At 43.8% G+C, this 18688-nt stretch overlaps 4 protein-coding genes and 1 long non-coding RNA gene across 7 annotated transcripts in view; 4 read left to right on the top strand and 1 right to left on the bottom strand.

Moving 5' to 3' along the window:
* Nucleotides 1-18688, top strand: part of LOC135343560 (DNA replication licensing factor MCM6-like) — a 58838-nt gene that overhangs the window by 4051 nt on the left and 36099 nt on the right. Inside the window, exons 2-13 of one of the 3 annotated variants that reach the window (XM_064540529.1) lie at nt 257-515; nt 818-968; nt 1224-1365; nt 1575-1716; nt 1939-2202; nt 2525-2608; nt 2832-3041; nt 3202-3307; nt 3424-3434; nt 3535-3727; nt 4064-4197; nt 4441-4674. The exons of the other annotated variants lie outside the window; for them this stretch is intronic. Coding sequence (XP_064396599.1) covers nt 291-515; nt 818-968; nt 1224-1365; nt 1575-1716; nt 1939-2202; nt 2525-2608; nt 2832-3041; nt 3202-3307; nt 3424-3434; nt 3535-3727; nt 4064-4197; nt 4441-4530 — 1752 coding nt within the window. The 5' untranslated portion in view covers nt 257-290 and the 3' untranslated portion in view covers nt 4531-4674. Of the gene's footprint in view, nt 1-256; nt 516-817; nt 969-1223; nt 1366-1574; nt 1717-1938; nt 2203-2524; nt 2609-2831; nt 3042-3201; nt 3308-3423; nt 3435-3534; nt 3728-4063; nt 4198-4440; nt 4675-18688 lie in introns of those variants that run through there. 3 annotated transcript variants of the gene reach the window in all.
* Nucleotides 5244-7485, top strand: LOC135343558 (tripartite motif-containing protein 3-like). The gene has a single exon (XM_064540526.1). The coding sequence runs from the start codon at nt 5253-5255 to the stop codon at nt 7449-7451; it is 2199 nt and encodes a 732-aa protein (XP_064396596.1). The 5' UTR covers nt 5244-5252; the 3' UTR covers nt 7452-7485.
* On the bottom strand, nt 8035-9955 carry LOC135343602 (uncharacterized). The gene is made up of 5 exons (XR_010397197.1): nt 9634-9955; nt 9444-9578; nt 9026-9275; nt 8686-8976; nt 8035-8633 (listed from the first exon to the last, which is right to left on the bottom strand). It is a non-coding gene; the product is annotated as an uncharacterized LOC135343602 (long non-coding RNA).
* Nucleotides 9919-15663, top strand: LOC135343574 (DNA replication licensing factor MCM6-like). Its single transcript, XM_064540549.1, has 14 exons — nt 9919-10658; nt 10928-11032; nt 11366-11624; nt 11925-12075; nt 12350-12491; nt 12715-12856; nt 13084-13347; nt 13670-13750; nt 13974-14183; nt 14311-14416; nt 14533-14543; nt 14649-14841; nt 15179-15312; nt 15555-15663. The coding sequence occupies exons 1-14, from the start codon at nt 10582-10584 to the stop codon at nt 15642-15644; spliced, it is 1965 nt and encodes a 654-aa protein (XP_064396619.1). The 5' UTR covers nt 9919-10581; the 3' UTR covers nt 15645-15663.
* LOC135344302 (E3 ubiquitin-protein ligase TRIM71-like) lies at nt 16329-18638 on the top strand. The gene has a single exon (XM_064541469.1). It carries the CDS (start codon nt 16329-16331, stop codon nt 18534-18536), a length of 2208 nt encoding a protein of 735 aa, XP_064397539.1. The 3' UTR covers nt 18537-18638.

The raw sequence follows: 18688 nt of genomic DNA, 5'->3' as shown, positions 1-18688 counted from the left end.
AAGCTACCATTTTATGTCTTAATTTAGTTTATGCATCTATAGTGATATTATTATACACAGTGTATTCATGTACTATGTGTAAACACATGTGTGATGAGATGTCTGCGGTCTTAGAACATAGTGTAGCACATGTTGAAGTAGAGTGAGCATGTGTAAGTTCATTAGACTCCACCATTTACTGCACATTCAACTTGTTAACAGGAGTGCCGCTCCTGGTGTTACTCATTCATAATTATAACCTACTTCGTACACACAGTCTTGAGATTATTCTGCGAGCTGAAGCTGTAGAGATGGTGCAGGCTGGAGACAAGTGTGACTTCATCGGGACGCTCGTTGTCGTCCCTGACGTCTCACAGCTGCGTACAGAGGGAGTGAGGGCGGAGACATCGACTCGTATGCGTGGTGGGGAGGGGTACGATAGGGACGGAGTGAGAGGACTCAAGGCTCTCGGTGTAAGAGACCTCACATATCGACTGGCGTTTCTAGCATGTGCTGTACAACAGACACAGCCTGGGGTGAGTATAATTATGTACCTCCGTTTATTCCTCCAGCCTAATTGTTTGTACATGTATAACCAAACCCCCACAGTTCTCTTAATCCTAGCCGTTTTCTTGTTTAGTTTAGAGTGTCTATAGACGAAGCAGGACCACGCCTCCTGTACACGTTGCGTTAGACAATGGGGTGATGAGTATAGAGTACATATATAATCTGATTTCCTGTATACATTTAGAAGATACTTTTAGAAGGTTTAACGTTGTTTTGGTTGTTGCATCTACATGCATGTACCTACAATTACTGCATTCGATTTGTCCTCCAGTTTAGTGGGCGTGATCTGACAGGGGAGGATCAAACAGCGGAGAGTATTCGTAAGCAGATGACCGATGCCGAGTGGTCACGTATCTATGAGATGAGTCAGGACAAAAACCTTTACCAAAACCTCATCAACTCACTCTTCCCCACCATTCACGGTGAGTACAAAGTTCAAGTGCCTACAATTAGTGTTATAGAGTATACTGCGAATGAGCCATTTGAACCGACTTGGTATTTTTGAATGTGGCAACCTTCGGTAAAATTTGCCATTTTAGCAACACTTTGTTAGGATAGTTGAGTTTTTTTCATCAGATCTAAATTGAATTTGATACGATGGGCCCCTATTTCACCTACGTATCTTCATCCCCAGTCAGCCGCCATTACTTATCTACATTGTACGTTCTCCCCTTCAGGCAACGATGAAGTGAAGCGAGGTGTTCTACTGATGCTGTTCGGTGGTGTGCCCAAGACGACCATGGAGGGGACTCATCTCCGTGGGGACATCAACGTGTGCATCGTGGGGGACCCGTCCTGTGGCAAGAGCCAGTTCCTCAAGTGAGTGTATTTTGTTATTTGTGTTGAGGTTGACTTTCTTGTCATAACTTCACTGAAATTCAAAATTTCATATACCATTGGATTCCTTGTTAAAAAACGCTTCTATCTGTATGCTGTAGAGCTGATAAGCTTTAACCAGCTAGAAGTAGACTTTAGTTTGTGTCATCACGTACACACCGTTACTATCCCTTGCACTACTCACTGTGTAGGAGAGTGGAGGAGTTCAGTCCTCGTGCAGTGTACACTAGTGGCAAGGCCTCGACAGCAGCTGGACTCACAGCTGCCGTGGTCAAGGACGAGGAGAGTCACGAGTTTGTTATAGAGGCTGGCGCTCTCATGCTTGCTGACAATGTGAGCTAACTCTCATCATTATTATACTTGCTTGTACACATCCATAAAGTCGTATCTAGGCTGTTTACACATGTATGTATATAGGTATAGTTAATACTGTATGTGTTCTGCTTTGAAATGACGAGGATTACCTTGAATTTGTTACCAGTAGCAGATAATCATGTTCACATGTAGCTAATGTACAGTCAGTACATACTAATTTAAATGCCCCTCCCCCTGCAGGGAGTTTGTTGTATTGACGAGTTTGACAAGATGGACCTCAAAGACCAAGTAGCCATTCATGAAGCCATGGAGCAACAGACCATCTCAATCACCAAGGCTGGTGTCAAGGCAACTCTCAATGCTCGTACATCCATCCTAGCTGCGGCTAATCCGATTGGTGATCGCTATGACCGGTCAAAATCACTCAAGATGAACATCCAGCTCACTGCTCCCATCATGTCACGCTTTGACCTCTTCTTTATCATAGTGGATGAGTGTAACGAGGTGTGTGTGTGCAACGAAAAGCAAAATCATAATTAACCCAAGTATGAACTAAAACTATTTTTCTGGCTATCTAATTTAATTATGGTTTTGTTGTCTACACTGGTATGTCAATGTGTTTGACAGGTGCACTGTTAGTGGTGGTTTAGTGGGTGAGTGCTCTAATATCTGCATGAAGACATGCTTTAAATGTAAATTAAGCGCTGCTGTCTTTTTCCATTTTTTAGCTATTTGGGGTTCAGGGTTAGGGTTCAATACTGCGCATTTTTTTTTGAGTGTGATACCTTGACCTAGTGTGTTGATTGATGCTCCCCCTCCTCCACAGGTGACTGACTATGCCATCGCTAGGCGTAGTATTGTGGACCTACACAGTCACAAGACAGAGGCAGTGGAGCGTGTCTATTCCCTCGTGAGTGGTGTGGACAGGGGGAGGGTTGTAGTTACGGCCTGAATAATATACCAGCCTTTTTGCTTGAATAAGTTATGGTAAATTTGAAGTTTTTCGTTACAATTATCGTAAAAAACCGCGGAGATACGTGGTTTTTAGATGGTGTACTATATTAGCTAGTATAGGTAATTGATCAGTTGCAAATCAATACGTCATTGTACCACTGTGACCCCGCCCCCTTCAGGAGGAGATCCAACGCTACGTACTGTTTGCTTATCAGTTCAAGCCTCGTATCAGCCCCACCTCTGGTGAGTACATGGTGGAGCAGTACAAGAAACTACGGCAGAGAGACTGCTCGGGCGTGGCTCGGTCATCATGGAGAATCACCGTGAGACAGCTGGAGAGTTTGATACGACTCGCGGAGGCCATGGCCAGGATCCACTGCTCTGATGAGGTGTGTGGAGTGTAAAGAGTGAGGGGTGTGTGTGAAGAGTGAGGGTGTGTGTGGGTGTAGAGTGGATTTTGTAGGTGTGTGTACAGAATATAACTTATGATTTGTTGGATATTATATTATGATGGTCATCAGGTTCATTACATGACTATACATGCCTCAGGTACAACCCAAGCATGTGAAGGAAGGCTTTCGTTTGCTCAATAAGTCCATTATTCGTGTGGAGACTCCGGACATCAACTTTGACGAGGATGAACAGATCATCAATGGTGGGTGGTCTCATTATACTGTGCCCTTTAACATCAAGTTATAATTATTCCCTTGAGAAAATAAATTCTGGCTGATATTAAATGTGCTTAACAATTACTTTTAGACCAAAGGCTAGTAATAAATGGGGTGTTTCGCTAACAAACTTACTTGAGCGTCCATAACTTTTCTCAATTTCTAGCATTTTCATAACTTTACACACATGTGCATTACTGTAGGCAATGATGAGGACTGCATGACCAATGGTGAGAATGGTGTCAATGGCGAGAATGGAGTGAACGGCCACACTCCAATAGACCAATCAGATCCATCCACCCAACCGCCGGTGAAGACCAAGAAGATACGAGTTACGTATGAGGAATATCGTATCATCTCCAACCTGCTCATCCTGCACATGCGTCAGAGCGAGGAGGCAGACAAAGGTGCAGCTGTCAGTAGTAAACCCCTCTATAGCGGACACCTTTGGGGAACAATTAAGTGTGGGCCCTTGTTGACTGAGGGTTTGTTTAGTACACAAGCTGTTTATTTGGCATGGACTTTATATCTGGGTTAGCCTTTCTTCATGAGTGGCCATTAAAAGGCTGTAGTGTTGATTGCTGTATGTACACTGATCACTTCAGCTACATTATGTTTGTTTGTAACTATATACACTACGACTTGGCTTTGATTTATACCCACTGATTGTGACAGTTTGAAATACATGCTTTGGTGTGATAGGGGTATTGATGCTACATCACGTACACTCCTCCCCCCTCCAGATTCTAGCGGAGTTCGTGAAGGTGACCTAGTGAACTGGTACCTGAAGGAGGTGGCTGATGATATAGAGAATGTGGAGGAGCTGACGGAGAAGAAGCTCCTCGTGGAGAAGGTCATCGAGAGACTTGTGCAACATGTGAGTCGATCATGAGTGCACGTGCAGTTAACCTCGTCTCCATGGGCCCATTTGTCTCTAATGTAAAGCTAGGTGGAAAGTTTTACAAAAAAGTACATGCATGGTCCTCGTAGCATTTGTACATGATTCTTTTCGCAGTTTGTTTGAGATTTTGTGCACTAGTAGTGTATTGGTATGTGCGTATTGCATGCTGATTAAAACGATACTTTTGTGCTTAATTAGAATTGCGTGTTTTGTATGTAGGACCACATTCTGTTGCCGTTGGTGATGGGGGAGGAGTCAGACGAAGATCCATTCCTGGTGGTTCATCCCAACTACGTCGTTGAGACATGAACACATCGAACATTAGTTTGTTCAACGACTTATAAACTTGGCAAACATTTTTACCAGTTATATACATGTACATGTATTGAACACATACTTATAATTATGCATTCCTCAATATTTGTGTACCTAGTACGCTGATAATTAATTGAAAGATACCAAGACAGCTATTTAATAGAAGCATCCCTAGCCTCCTATAAGGCCTCCATTCACTATTTAATAGAAGCATCCCTAGCCTCCTATAAGGCCTCCATTCAGTGTGGCCTGGGATCAAGGCATTTCATGCCCAGTGCTCAGGGAGATATCGATGTTGCTACCATAGAATTGTTGTACATACATGTACATGTACTTTCATATTGAAGAAAGTGTGGGCCAGTGTTGAAACAAAAAAGTGGGGGTATCTGGTCAGATTTATAACATTGTATAATGGGCGTAGCATGTACCAGTACAAGGTACATGCAAAACAAAGGCTTGTGTAATTGTTGAAATTAAAGGATCTAGGAAGTTCTTATAAATAGTAGGTAAGTTTTTTCTGGTACCCGTTTTTTCAACTAGCTGCAGAGGTCTAGCTTAGCTTGACCTAATTGATCACTTAGTGCAAACTATTATTCACAGATTCAACATTCTTGTATACTCAATTTCTAGCGAAGTTGCTATTTAATTTTTATATTAGAATAGTTTCATGCTTTTATAAATGTTGTACAAATGCATTCCCCAGATCTTAACTAACGATGGCCGAAGGACCTGATCCAGTTGTTGCTGATCTCGAGCAAGAAGTGACCTGTGGCATCTGTCATGACCGCTACCAGGAGCCAAAGCTGCTCCCTTGTTGTCACTACTACTGCAAGCAATGCATCCTCACACTCTCCAGTCGCTACCGACCCAACCAGCCGTTCCCCTGCCCCGACTGTCGTGAGCCCACTCTATTGCCAGACAACAACCCAGACAGACTGCCCACTGCGTTCTTCATCAACCGGATGAAAGCACTCCACTCGAGGATGGAGAAAGCCCACGGCAAGTTGGAGGCCACCTGTGAAATGTGCCCTGGGGGAAAGGCCACTGCATTCTGCCGACAGTGTGTCCAGTTTATGTGTGAAAAATGTGTGGAACCTCATCAGCGTATGAAAATGTTTACTACACATATCGTCTCCACTCTGGACGAGCTCAAACAGGGTGGAGTCAAAGAACTAACATTCGAAAACCCACCACCCCCAAAATGTGAAGATCACGAGGAACTGAAAAAGATTTTCTGTTTTGATTGCAACAAGCTCATCTGTCGAGACTGTATCGTTATTGAACATGCTGGACACAATTACGAATTTGTAAAGAAAGCCGCCCCCGCAACTCGCAAAAAGCTGACAGAGCACCTCTCCCCACTCAAGAACCTACTGCCTCATCTGAGCACCGCTGTGAATCAAGTGAAAGGAACTAAACAGAAGATACAGGCCCAGAAAGAGCTGACAGAGAGACAAGTGAATGCCAAGTTCCAGGAGCTACACGATATTCTCGATCAATGCAAGGTCCGTGTTTTACGAAAATCTTCTGTTTTAGCTGATTCAAAGATGGAGAAGCTGACGGTTCAAGAGAAGGGTCTGGACCTGTCCCTGGGCACTGCTCAGAGTTTGATTGCCTTTGTAGAGTGTACACTGGAGAATGCAAGTGATGAAGAACTGATTACAATGCAATCGCAGGTGGTGAGTCGAATCGATGCCGAGGTGGTGAAGCGAGGGAAGGAAGCAGCCAATCTTGATCCAGTAGAGAAAGATGATTTTGAAGTCGAAGGGTTTGTTTCTGAGGATCTCAAGAAGTTGTGTGAGAACAACGTTTTTGTGTATGAAGGAAAAGTGGATCCAACCAAGTTCACTGTCGAAGGAAATGGAGCTAGAACTGCTGAAATTAGTACACTTAACAATTTTTCGATTCTTGTGGAATGTAATACACAATTTAAGCATCATACAATACAAGTGGCTCTAAAATCGCTAGTTGATGAATCATCTCAGCAATTGCAAGCAGTGCCTGTGAGGGGTGGAGTGTACAGTGTTGAGTACACCCCTAGGGTACGTGGTCGACACCACCTCCTGATCTCAGTGGACAACCAGCCCATCCCAGGAAGCCCCTTCTCTGTGTTCGTCAAAATACCCCCTACGAAGCTGGACAAACCAGTAAGAGTGATAAAAGGAATCAACAACCCTCGGTATATGGCATTCAACTCATCAGAAGAACTGATTGTAACTGATCGAGACAGTGATGTTTTGGTGTTGGACAAGAAAGGAGAACGAATTCGAAGCATCAGCAAATCAAAGCATGGGTTTAGCAATATCTCTGGTGTGGCAGTAGACAAGGAGGACAACATATATGTCTGTGACAACGGCGAAAGTTGTGTGTACAAGTTCAACAAAAGAGAAGATCTACTGAAGAGGTTTGGGACAAGGGGAATTGGTCCAAAGGAACTCAACTGGCCTCGAGGGATAGCAGTCGCTGGTGATCAAGTGTTTGTGTGCGATCAGAACAACCACAGAGTCCAAGTGTTGACGACAGAGCTGGAGCCAGTCAAGCAGATTGGTTCATACGGAACTGGTAATGAGCATTTTAACGGACCAGAGGATGTCGCAGTGGACAATGAACAAATGATGTATGTCACTGACTGTTATAATCATCGTGTTCAAGTGCTCACTATGGATGGTCGGTTTATTCGCTCGATTGGAAAGAAAGGAAATGGACAAGGAGATCTGTCTAACCCTCATGGTGTGTGTGTCACTGGTTTTGTTTATGTTGCTGATTATGATAACAATCGTGTGTCAGTGTTCACTAAAGACGGTCAGTTTGTCACATCATTTGGTAATGGTCATATCATTTTTCCTTATGGAGTAGCTGTGGACAGTGATGGTTTTGTTTATGTGCGCAGTCTAGGATCTGTTGTTATATTTTAGTTATTATTTGTGTGTGTGGGCAGTAGCAATCTGTGTTTTATGTGTATGTAATAGTTTACTTTTGATTGAGAAGCAGTTAATTCTACTGATGATCTTTACCTGCCTGCTGCCTATTTTGGGAAAGATCATTTGTGATTGTGTTATGATGATCTTTACCATCTTATTACAAGTGAAAATGGACAAGTACCTAGCACACTCTGTATCTGAAGCTGCATCAGTTGCATGGACCCATTATACAACTACAGAGAGAGCAGAGCCACTGCTTGCGAGACTCCACTATCAATCAGATCTCAATAACCTCACTAAAAGTGACAATCTCAATGAACAAGATGAAGTACCGGTGTCACAGGACACGGCCTCCCCCAGGACAGTAGCTCCGGGGGGGGGTTCCGTCCTTAGGATATTTCCTCCCCCCGGAGTTTCTGTCCTAGGACAAAAGCTCCTACCCCAGGACCAGAGCTCCCCCATTCTGCGGTGCAGGTGAAAGTCAGTCCACAGGTAATCTGAGAAGACTAGTCTAGGCTACAAAGTAAACAGCCATAGACTAGATGCAATAGATGCTGTATCTATTATGTTATAGATCTCAATACTCAATAAATACAACAATGCAAGAGAAAGAAGTACAATAAATATAACCAAAAGTGCACAAATCATAAAGTGATACAACCAGAACAAAACCAATTACCTACTGGTTCATTGCGAATTTTGGCACAGCGATAGTGATACTACTCACTAAATTTGTCACACATGACCATATCCTCAAAAGAGTCCGGTCTCTTGCACATGCAGTATATTGTAATGGCAATGGTTTGTGGTGTTGGTCTTTTGGGCATCGCTTTCTTTGTGCGAGGGAACTGTGAGAGTTTGCCCTTCTCAAAGCACTTAATGAGATGTGCTCTCATTTTGGCCTCATCAAACACTAGAGAATCCACATTATCGTTCATAGCAGCGTGATTGCAGCAGCAATGCTAAATAGTCCGCAGTTGTTAGCACCCTCTTGCTGCTGGAGAGCCACCACAGAGCCCATTGCATTGAATTAATGGGCTATACACTTGTGCTATCTGGAGCTCAGTACTTGGGGAAAGCGTTATATGGACCTTTCCAGGTGCAGTCCATTTTCCCTCCCATTCGATGAGAATTGGCCATATTCTTTAGCATGACACTGCTGCCAACTGGATAACTCTACGACAAAAATGGCAAAAATTAAGCTAAAGTTTGCTATATAAAATAATACCTTCAAAGAGTTATGCTTGTTGTCATACTGCTGCTTCTGTTTTTGCTGTGCAGCAGCAATGTTCTCCTTGGCATTGAGGTGACAGCGATCACGAATTTCCATCAACCTTCGGAGAATTCCATCCATGTCTTCTCCGTCTTCTTCATTTTCAGTCTCCTCTCCACTCAATTGGTCAGCATCTCCTCTATCTTCTATAGCGTCGGCACCATCTCATTGATCCATATCAAAAGTAACAGCTTTCCGCGGGTGGCGATTGAACATTAAGAAAAAGGGTGTGTACTTTGATGACGCCTACAATCAAAAAATAAAAGCATGCATGATATAATAATTAAAATTTTACCTGTTTTGATATGCGATAGGCATAAAGAGCAGCAGAGAGATGCTGATCCCAGTCATCAGTACTAGAATCGATTACCTTCTTGAGAGTGTTCACTAGAGTCTGGTTGAAACGTTCATCAAGGCCATTTGTTTGTGGGTGGTAAGCACTTGATACGCAGTGCTGTATGTCAGTCAACTGAAAAAGTCGGGTGTTGATTTCGTTCACAAACTCTCTTCCTTGGTCTGATTGAATCACTTTTGGCCACCCATGCCTGCAAAATGTGTCAAACAGAAATTTTGCTACACCTTCTGCTGATTTTGATGGGAGTGGGGCAGCCTCAGGCCACTTAGAAATAGTCTGAGAGCGTGATAATGTACTTGTTTCCAGAGCTTGTTTCAGGTAGAGGTCCTACTAAGTCAATACCAACTCTGTACCAGACCTTTGTCACAGGGATGGGATGTAGTTCTGCTCTGGGCTTCTGCAGTTGGTGATTCGTTCGTTGGCATTTGTCGCAGTGCTTGCAGAGCTGTATGACGTCAGCATGTAGGCCTTTCCAGTAGAAATCCTGAGCAACCTACATGCATGAAACAGATATAATTATACTTTATAAGATATGATGATAAATATACCTTTCCATAGGTCTTGTCTCTCCCAAAATGCATTCCATCCAGTCCATCGTGGCACATGTTTAGTATCCTGCTTTTCTCCTCTTGCTTCACCACAACTCTTCTCATTCTATGCATGCCAGTGCTGTCCTTCTCAGGCAGGTATAAGCATTGTTGCTGCAGAGCATATCTTTGAACTTTGTCTCTTATACTTCTCTTGTCATTAGTGGAAAGCCCGTCTCTGTATTTCTTCTGGCCAGCATTGCTGGCAGCAGTCTTGTACAGCAGTATGTCCTCATACTCTTGTTGAGTAGGCATTCTGATTGCTAACAGTCTATACATTTCTCATGCTCGCACGTACATACGCTTATACCATAGCCTTGACAGGGTACATGTACCCGGATGATATATCCTGGGGGCGGGGATTCTGTCCTAGGACAAAACCACCGGGGGGGAGGCATTGTCCTAAGACCGCAGGCTCCGGGGGAGAAACTGTCGCCCGGAGGTTCTATCCTATGACACCGGTACCCACTGATGACCAACCAAGCTCTGAAGATGGACAATTTGACCTCTACACGGCCCAGTCCCTAGTTTGTGAGCTCAACAAACAGGTGATGATGTTTCAAGCATTAGCAGCAGAAGCCACGTTCATTACACAGCAAGCTACATTTGAGGTACAAGAGCAGCCCCTCCCCGGCCCCCCAGATGATGAAGCCAGAGAAATGCAAGACATCCCTGAAAATATTACGATAGAAACCGTTGTATCACAAGACACCACAGGGCAGCAAAGTGATGAAGTCATAGCAACGCAAGACAACTCTCTGCAGTATTTGGCCAAAGTATTTTTTGAGTGATAATGTGTCAACTTATTCACCCACAGGGTTCGTGAACTCTCAACGTCCAAGGTGGGTACTCTGCTACGCATCAGTGGGCAAGTGGTACGGACGCACCCTGTCCATCCCGAGCTGACCAATGGGACGTTCCTCTGTCTCGAGTGTCAGACGGTCATCTCTGATGTTGAGCAGCAGTTCAAGTTCACACAGCCAACGGTGAGTGCTTCACATCATTAATATAATGTCTTAGTAAAGTCTAGTAAAGTCGATTATGTGTGTGCATGTGTGTGAGCAGAACTCAATTAAATGTCCCCTGTCGACGCAGAAGATTTTAATTGTAGCCATGGCAGTTTCAAGTGTGCTGTGCATATAGTCGTACAGCAAGTATGCTATCTTGAGCTGTTAATTACACTAAAAAAGCCACACCCTCTCATACACCTGTGTTCATTTCCCCAGGTATGTAAGAATCCTAACTGTCAGAACAGAAGACGGTTCATGCTTGATGTCAATGCCTCGCGGTTTGTTGACTTCCAGAAAGTACGTATCCAGGAGACACAGCAGGAGCTGCCACGAGGCTCCATCCCCCGAAGGTGAGGAGTGGGAGGGGTCTGTATCATTATATTGTATTGCTGATGTTAAATTATTAATGTGAGCATCAGTTGAGCTACCGTTTTATGCCTTTAGTTAGTGTATGCATCTACATGCAGTGTATACACAGTGTATACATGTAGTAGGCGGCTGTCGTGTAAACACATGTGTGATGAGATGTCTGCAGTCTTAGAACATAGTGTAGCACATGTTGAAGTAGAGTGAGCATGTGTAAGTTCATTAGACTCCACCATTTACTGCACATTCAACTTGTTAACAGGAGTGCCGCTCCTGGTGGTACTCATTCATAATTATAACCTACTTCGTACACACAGTCTTGAGATTATTCTGCGAGCTGAAGCTGTAGAGATGGTGCAGGCTGGAGACAAGTGTGACTTCATCGGGACGCTCGTTGTCGTCCCTGACGTCTCACAGCTGCGTACAGAGGGAGTGAGGGCGGAGACATCGACTCGTATGCGTGGTGGGGAGGGGTACGATAGGGACGGAGTGAGAGGACTCAAGGCCCTCGGTGTAAGAGACCTCACCTATCGACTGGCGTTTCTAGCATGTGCTGTACAACAGACACAGCCCGGGGTGAGTATAATTATGTACCTCCATTTATTCCTCCAGCCTAATTGTTTGTACATGTATAACCCAAACCCCAAAGTTCTCTTAATCCTAGCCGTTTTCTTGTCTAGTTTAGAGTGTCTATAGACGAAGCAGGACCATGCCTCCTGTACACGTTGCGTTAGACAATGGGGTGATGAGTATAGAGTACATATATAATCTGATTTGCTGTATACGTTTAGAAGAGACTTTTAGAGGGTTTAACGTTTGTTTTGGTTGCATCTACATGCATGTACCTACAATTACTGCATTCGATTTGTCCTCCAGTTTAGTGGGCGTGATTTGACAGGGGAGGATCAAACAGCGGAGAGCATTCGTAAGCAGATGACCGATGCCGAGTGGTCACGTATCTACGAGATGAGTCAGGATAAAAATCTTTACCAGAACCTCATCAACTCACTCTTCCCCACCATTCACGGTGAGTACAAAGTTCAAGTGCCCACAATAGTGTTATAGAGTATACTGTATAACTGGAATATTTGGCGAATAAGAAATTTGAACTGACTTGGCGTTTTCAAATTTGGCGACCTTCGGTAAAATTCACCATTATTAGCCACACTTTGTTAGTAGGATAGTTGATAGTTTCATCAGATCTTGGTAAGATTTGATACGATGGGCCCCTATTTCACCTACGTATCTTCATCCCCAGTCAGCCGCCATTACTGATCTTCATTGTACGTTCTCCCCTTCAGGCAATGATGAGGTGAAGCGAGGTGTTCTACTGATGCTGTTCGGTGGTGTTCCCAAGACAACTATGGAGGGGACTCATCTCCGTGGAGACATCAATGTGTGCATCGTGGGGGACCCGTCCTGTGGCAAGAGCCAGTTCCTCAAGTGAGTGTATTATGTTATTTGTGTTGAGGTTGACCTTCATAATGTTGTCATAACTTTGTTATACTTAACTGAAATTCAAAATTTCATATACCATTGGATTCCTTGTTAAAACTGGTTGGAGCTTATCAGCTCTGCAGCATACAGATAGAAGCGCTAGAAGTAGACTTCAGTTTGTGTCATCACGTACACACCGTTACTATCCCTTGCACTACTCACTGTACAGGAGAGTGGAGGAGTTCAGTCCTCGTGCAGTGTACACTAGTGGCAAGGCCTCGACAGCAGCTGGACTCACAGCTGCCATGGTCAAGGACGAGGAGAGTCACGAGTTTGTTATAGAGGCTGGCGCTCTCATGCTCGCTGACAATGTGAGCTAACTCTCATCATTATTATACTTGCTTGTACACATCCATAAAGTCGTATCTAGGCTGTTTACACATGTATGTATATAGGTATAGTTAATACTGTATGTGTTCTGCTTTGAAATGACGAGGATTACCTTGAATTTGTTACCAGTAGCAGATAATCATGTTCATATGTAGCTAATGTACAGTCACTGCATACTAATTTAATTTAAATGCCCAACCCCCTACAGGGAGTTTGTTGTATTGACGAGTTTGACAAGATGGACCTCAAAGACCAAGTAGCCATTCATGAAGCCATGGAGCAACAGACCATCTCAATCACCAAGGCTGGTGTCAAGGCAACTCTCAATGCTCGTACATCCATCCTAGCTGCGGCTAATCCGATTGGTGGTCGCTATGACCGGTCAAAATCACTCAAGATGAACATCCAGCTCACTGCCCCCATAATGTCGCGCTTTGACCTCTTCTTCATCATAGTGGATGAGTGTAATGAGGTGTGTGTGTGCAACGAAAAGCAAAATCATAATTAACCCAAGTATGGAACTAAAACTATTTTCTGGCTATCTAATTGAATTATGGTTTTGTTGTCTACACTGGTATGTCAATGTGTATGACAGGTGCACTGTTAGTGGTGGTTTAGTGGGTGAGTGCTTTAATATCTGCATGAAGACATGCTTTAAATGTAAATTAAGCGCTGCTGTCTTTTTCCATTTTTTAGCTATTTGGGGTTCAGGGTTAGGGTTCAATACTGCGCATTTTTTTTTGAGTGTGATACCTTGACCTAGTGTGTTGATTGATGCTCCCCCTCCTCCACAGGTGACTGACTATGCCATCGCTAGGCGTATTGTGGACCTCCACAGTCACAAGACAGAGGCAGTGGAGCGTGTCTATTCCCTCGTGAGTGGTGTGGACAGGGGGAGGGTTGTAGTTACGGCCTGAATAATATACCAGCCTTTTTGCTTGAATAAGTTATGGTAAATTTGAAGTTTTTCGTTACAATTATCGTAAAAAACCGCGGAGATACGTGGTTTTTAGATGGTGTACTATATTAGCTAGTATAGGTAATTGATCAGTTGCAAATCAATACGTCATTGTACCACTGTGACCCCGCCCCCTTCAGGAGGAGATCCAACGCTACGTATTGTTTGCTCGTCAGTTCAAGCCTCGTATCAGCCCCACCTCTGGTGAGTACATGGTGGAGCAGTACAAGAAGTTACGGCAGAGAGACTGCTCGGGCGTGGCTCGGTCGTCATGGAGAATCACCGTGAGACAGTTGGAGAGTTTGATACGACTCGCGGAGGCCATGGCCAGGATCCACTGCTCTGATGAGGTGTGTGGAGTGTGAGGGGTGTGTGTAGGTGGATTTTGTAGGTGTGTGTACAGAATACAACTTATGATTTGTTGGATATTATATTATGATGGTCATCAGGTTCATTATATGACTATACATGCCTCAGGTACAACCTAAGCATGTGAAGGAAGGCTTTCGTTTGCTCAATAAGTCCATTATTCGTGTGGAGACTCCTGACATCAACTTTGACGAGGATGAACAGATCATCAATGGTGGGTGGTGTCATTATACTGTGGCTCTTAGCATCAAGTAATAATTATTCCCTGGAGAAAATAAATTCTGGCTGATATTAAATGTGCTTAACAATTACTTTTAGACCAAAGGCTAGTAATAAATGGGGTGTTTCGCTAACAAACTTACTTGAGTGTCCATGCATAACTATTTATAAATTTCTAGCATTTTCATAACTTTACACACATGTGCATTACTGTAGGCAATGATGAGGACTGCATGACCAATGGTGAGAATGGTGTCAATGGCGAGAATGGAGTGAATGGCCACACACCAATAGACCAATCAGATCCACCCACCCAACCGCCGGTGAAAACCAAGAAGATACGAGTTACGTATGAGGAATATCGTATCATCTCCAACCTGCTCATCCTGCACATGCGTCAGAGCGAGGAGGCAGACAAAGGTGCAGCTGTCAGTAGTAAACCCCTCTATAGCGGACACCTTTGGGGAACAATTAAGTGTGGGCCCTTGTTGACTGAGGGTTTGTTTAGTACACAAGCTGTTTATTTGGCGTGGCCTTTATATCTGGGTTAGTCTTTCTTCATGAGTGGCCATTAAAAGGCTGTAGTGTTGATTGCTGTATGTACACTGATCACTTCAGCTACATTATGTTTTGTTTGTAACTATATACACTACGACTTGGCTTTGATTTAAACCCACTGATTGTGACAGTTTGAAATACATGCTTTAGTGTGATAGGGGTATTGATGCTACATCACGTACACTCCTCCCCCCTCCAGATTCTAGCGGAGTTCGTGAAGGTGACCTAGTGAACTGGTACCTGAAGGAGGTGGCTGATGATATAGAGAATGTGGAGGAGCTGACGGAGAAGAAGCTCCTCGTGGAGAAGGTCATCGAGAGACTTGTGCAACATGTGAGTCAATCATGAGTGCACGTGCAGTTAGCCTCGTCTCCATGGGCCCATTTGTCTCTAATGTAAAGCTAGGTGGAAAGTTTTACAAAAAGTACATGCATGGTCCTCGTAGCATTTGTACATGATTCTTTTCGCAGTTTGTTCGAGATTTTGTGTACTAGTAGTGTTTTGGTATGTGCGTATTGCATGCTGATTAAAACGATACTTTTGTGCTTAATTAGAATTGCGTTTTTTGTGTGTAGGACCACATTCTGTTGCCGTTGGTGATGGGGGAGGAGTCAGACGAAGATCCATTCCTGGTGGTTCATCCCAACTACGTCGTTGAGACATGAACACATCGAACATTAGTTTGTTCAACGACTTATAAACTTGGCAAACATTTTTACCAGTTATATACATGTACATGTATTGAACACATACTTATAATTATGCATTCCTCAATATTTGTGTACCTAGTACGCTGATAATTATAATTTTAAATTGAAAGATACCAAGACAGCTATTTAATAGCCTAGCCTCCTACAAGGCCTCCATCTTCAGTGTGGCCTGGGATCAAGGCATCTCATGCCCAGTGCTCAGGGAGATATCAATGTTGCTACCATAGAAATTTTGTACATACATGTACATGTACTTTCATATTGAAGAAAGTGTGGGCCAGTGTTGAAACAAAAAAGTGGGCGTATCTGGTCAGATTTATAACATTGTGTAATGGGAGTAGCATGTACCAGTACAAGGTACATGCAAAACAAAGGCTTGTGTAATTGTTGAAATTAAAGGATCTAGGAAGTTCTTATAAATAGTAGGTAAGTTTTTTCAGGGACCCGTTTTTTCAACTAGCTGCAGAGGTCTAGCTTAGCTTGACCTAATTGATCACTTAGTGCAAAATATTATTCACAGATTCAACATTCTTGTATACTCAATTTCTAGCGAAGTTGCTATTTAATTTTTTATATTAGAATATAGTTTCATGCTTTTATAAATGTTGTACAAATGCATTCCCCAGATCTTAACTAACGATGGCCGAAGGACCTGATCCAGTTGTTGCTGATCTCGAGCAAGAAGTGACCTGTGGCATCTGTCATGACCGCTACCAGGAGCCAAAGCTGCTCCCTTGTTGTCACTACTACTGCAAGCAATGCATCCTCACACTCTCCAGTCGCTACCGACCCAACCAGCCGTTCCCCTGCCCCGACTGTCGTGAGCCCACTCTATTGCCAGACAACAACCCAGACAGACTGACCACTGCGTTCTTTATCAACCGGATGAAAGCACTCCACTCGAGGATGGAGAAAGCCCATGGCAAGTTGGAGACCACTTGTGAAATGTGCTCTGGGGGAAAGGCCACTGCATTCTGCCGACAGTGTGTCAATTTCATCTGTGAAAAATGTGTGGAACCTCATCAACGTATGAAAGTGTTTGCTACACATATCGTCTCCACTCTGGACGAGCTCAAACAGGGTGGAGTCAAAGAACTAACATTCGAAAACCCACCACCCCCAAAATGTGAAGATCACGAAGAGCCAAAAAAGATTTTCTGTTTCGATTGCAACAAGCTCATCTGTCGAGACTGTATCGTTATTGAACACGCTGGACACAATTACGAATTTGTAAAGAAAGCCGCCCCCGCAACTCGCAAAAAACTGACGGAGCACCTCTCCCCACTCAAGAACCTACTGCCTGATCTGAGCACCGCTGTGAATCAAGTGAAAGGAACTAAACAGAAGATCCAGGCCCAGAAAGAACTGACAAAGAGACAAGTGAATGCCAAGTTCCAGGAGCTACACGATATTCTCAATCGATGCAAGGTCCGTGTTTTACGAGAATCTTTTGCTTTGGCTGATTCAAAGATGGAGAAGCTGACAGTTCAAGAGAAGGGTCTGGACCTGTCTCTGGGCACTGCTCAGAGTTTGATTGACTTTGTAGACCGTACGCTGGAGAATGCAAGTGATGAAGAACTGATTACGATGCAAGAGCAGGTGGTGAGTCGAATCGATGCCGAGGTGTTGAAGCGAGGGAAGGAAGCAGCCAATCCTGATCCAGTGGAGAAAGATGATTTTGGAGTCGAAGTGTTTGTTTGTGAGGATCTCAAGAAGTTGTGTGAGAACAATGTGAGAGTGTATGATGGTAAAGTGGATCCAGCAAAGTGCACTGTGGAAGGAGATGGAGCTAGAACTGCTGAAATCGATAAACCTAACAATTTTTCGATTCTTGTGGAATGTAATACACAATTAAAGCATCCTACAATACAAGTGGCTCTAAAATCGCTAGTTGAAGAATCATCTCAACAGCTACAAGCAGTGCCTGTGAGGGGTGGAGTGTACAGTGTTGAGTACACCCCTAGGGTACGTGGTCGACACCACCTCCTGATCTCAGAAGACGACCAGCCCATCCCAGGAAGCCCCTTCTCTGTGTTCGTCAAAATACCCCCCACCAAGCTGGACAAACCTGTGAGGGTGATGAGAGGAATCAACATCCCTGAGTATATGGCATTCAATTCGTCAGAAGAACTGATTGTAACTGACTTTGAGGGTGATGTTTTGGTGTTTGACAAGAAAGGAAAACAAATTCGAAGCATCAGCAAATCAAAGCACGGGTTTGGCGGTATCTCTGGCGTGGCAGTAGACAAGGAGGACAACATCTATGTCTCTGACTGGAGCAAACACTGTGTGTACAAGTTCAACAAAAGAGGAGATCTGCTGAAGAGGTTTGGGACGATTGGAAGTGGTCCAAAGGAACTCAACTCCCCTCGAGGGATAGCAGTCGCTGGTGATCAAGTGTTTGTGTGCGATCAGAGTAATCACAGAGTCCAAGTGTTGACGACAGAGCTGGAGCCAGTCAAGCAGATTGGTTCATACGGAACTGGTAATGAGCATTTTAACGGACCAGAGGATGTTGCAGTGGACAATGAACAAATGATGTATGTCACTGACTGTTATAATCATCGTGTTCAAGTGCTCACTATGGATGGTCGGTTTATTCGCTCGATTGGAAAGAAAGGAAATGGACAAGGAGAACTGTCTTCCCCTTGTGGTGTGTGTGTCACTGGTTTTGTTTATGTTTTTGAGGATGGTAACAAGCGTGTGTCAGTGTTCACTAAAGACGGTCAGTTTGTCACATCATTTGGTAATGCTCATATCACTAATCTTTATAGAGTTGCTGGAGTAGCTGTGGACAGTGATGGTTTTGTTTATGTGTGCAGTTATGGATCTGTTGTTATATTTTAGTTATTATTTGTGTGTGTGGGCAGTAGCAATCTGTGTTTTATGTGTATGTAATAATTTACTTTTGATTGAGAAGCAGTTAGTTCTACTGATGATCTTTACCTGCCTGCTGCCTATTTTGGGAAAGATCGTTTGTGATTGTGTTATGAGGATCT

The sequence above is a fragment of the Halichondria panicea genome, chromosome 11, assembly GCF_963675165.1.
Source record: "Halichondria panicea chromosome 11, odHalPani1.1, whole genome shotgun sequence".
Classification (NCBI taxonomy): domain Eukaryota; kingdom Metazoa; phylum Porifera; class Demospongiae; order Suberitida; family Halichondriidae; genus Halichondria; species Halichondria panicea.
The sequence above is the reverse complement of the archived record's forward strand: the minus strand, read 5'-3'. Positions and strand labels throughout refer to the sequence as shown.

Excerpts from the sequence above, each read along its gene's own strand:
- LOC135343574 (XM_064540549.1), top strand. The coding sequence starts at position 10,582 with ATGGGACGTTCCTCTGTCTCGAGTGTCAGACGGTCATCTCTGATGTTG. Across the intron at positions 10,659-10,927 it reads TCAAGTTCACACAGCCAACG|AAGACGGTTCATGCTTGATG; the intron begins GTGAGTGCTTCA and ends CTGTCAGAACAG. Across the intron at positions 12,492-12,714 it reads GGCAAGAGCCAGTTCCTCAA|GAGAGTGGAGGAGTTCAGTC; the intron begins GTGAGTGTATTA and ends CTCACTGTACAG.
- LOC135344302 (XM_064541469.1), top strand. The coding sequence starts at position 16,329 with ATGGCCGAAGGACCTGATCCAGTTGTTGCTGATCTCGAGCAAGAAGTG.
- LOC135343558 (XM_064540526.1), top strand. The coding sequence starts at position 5,253 with ATGGCCGAAGGACCTGATCCAGTTGTTGCTGATCTCGAGCAAGAAGTG.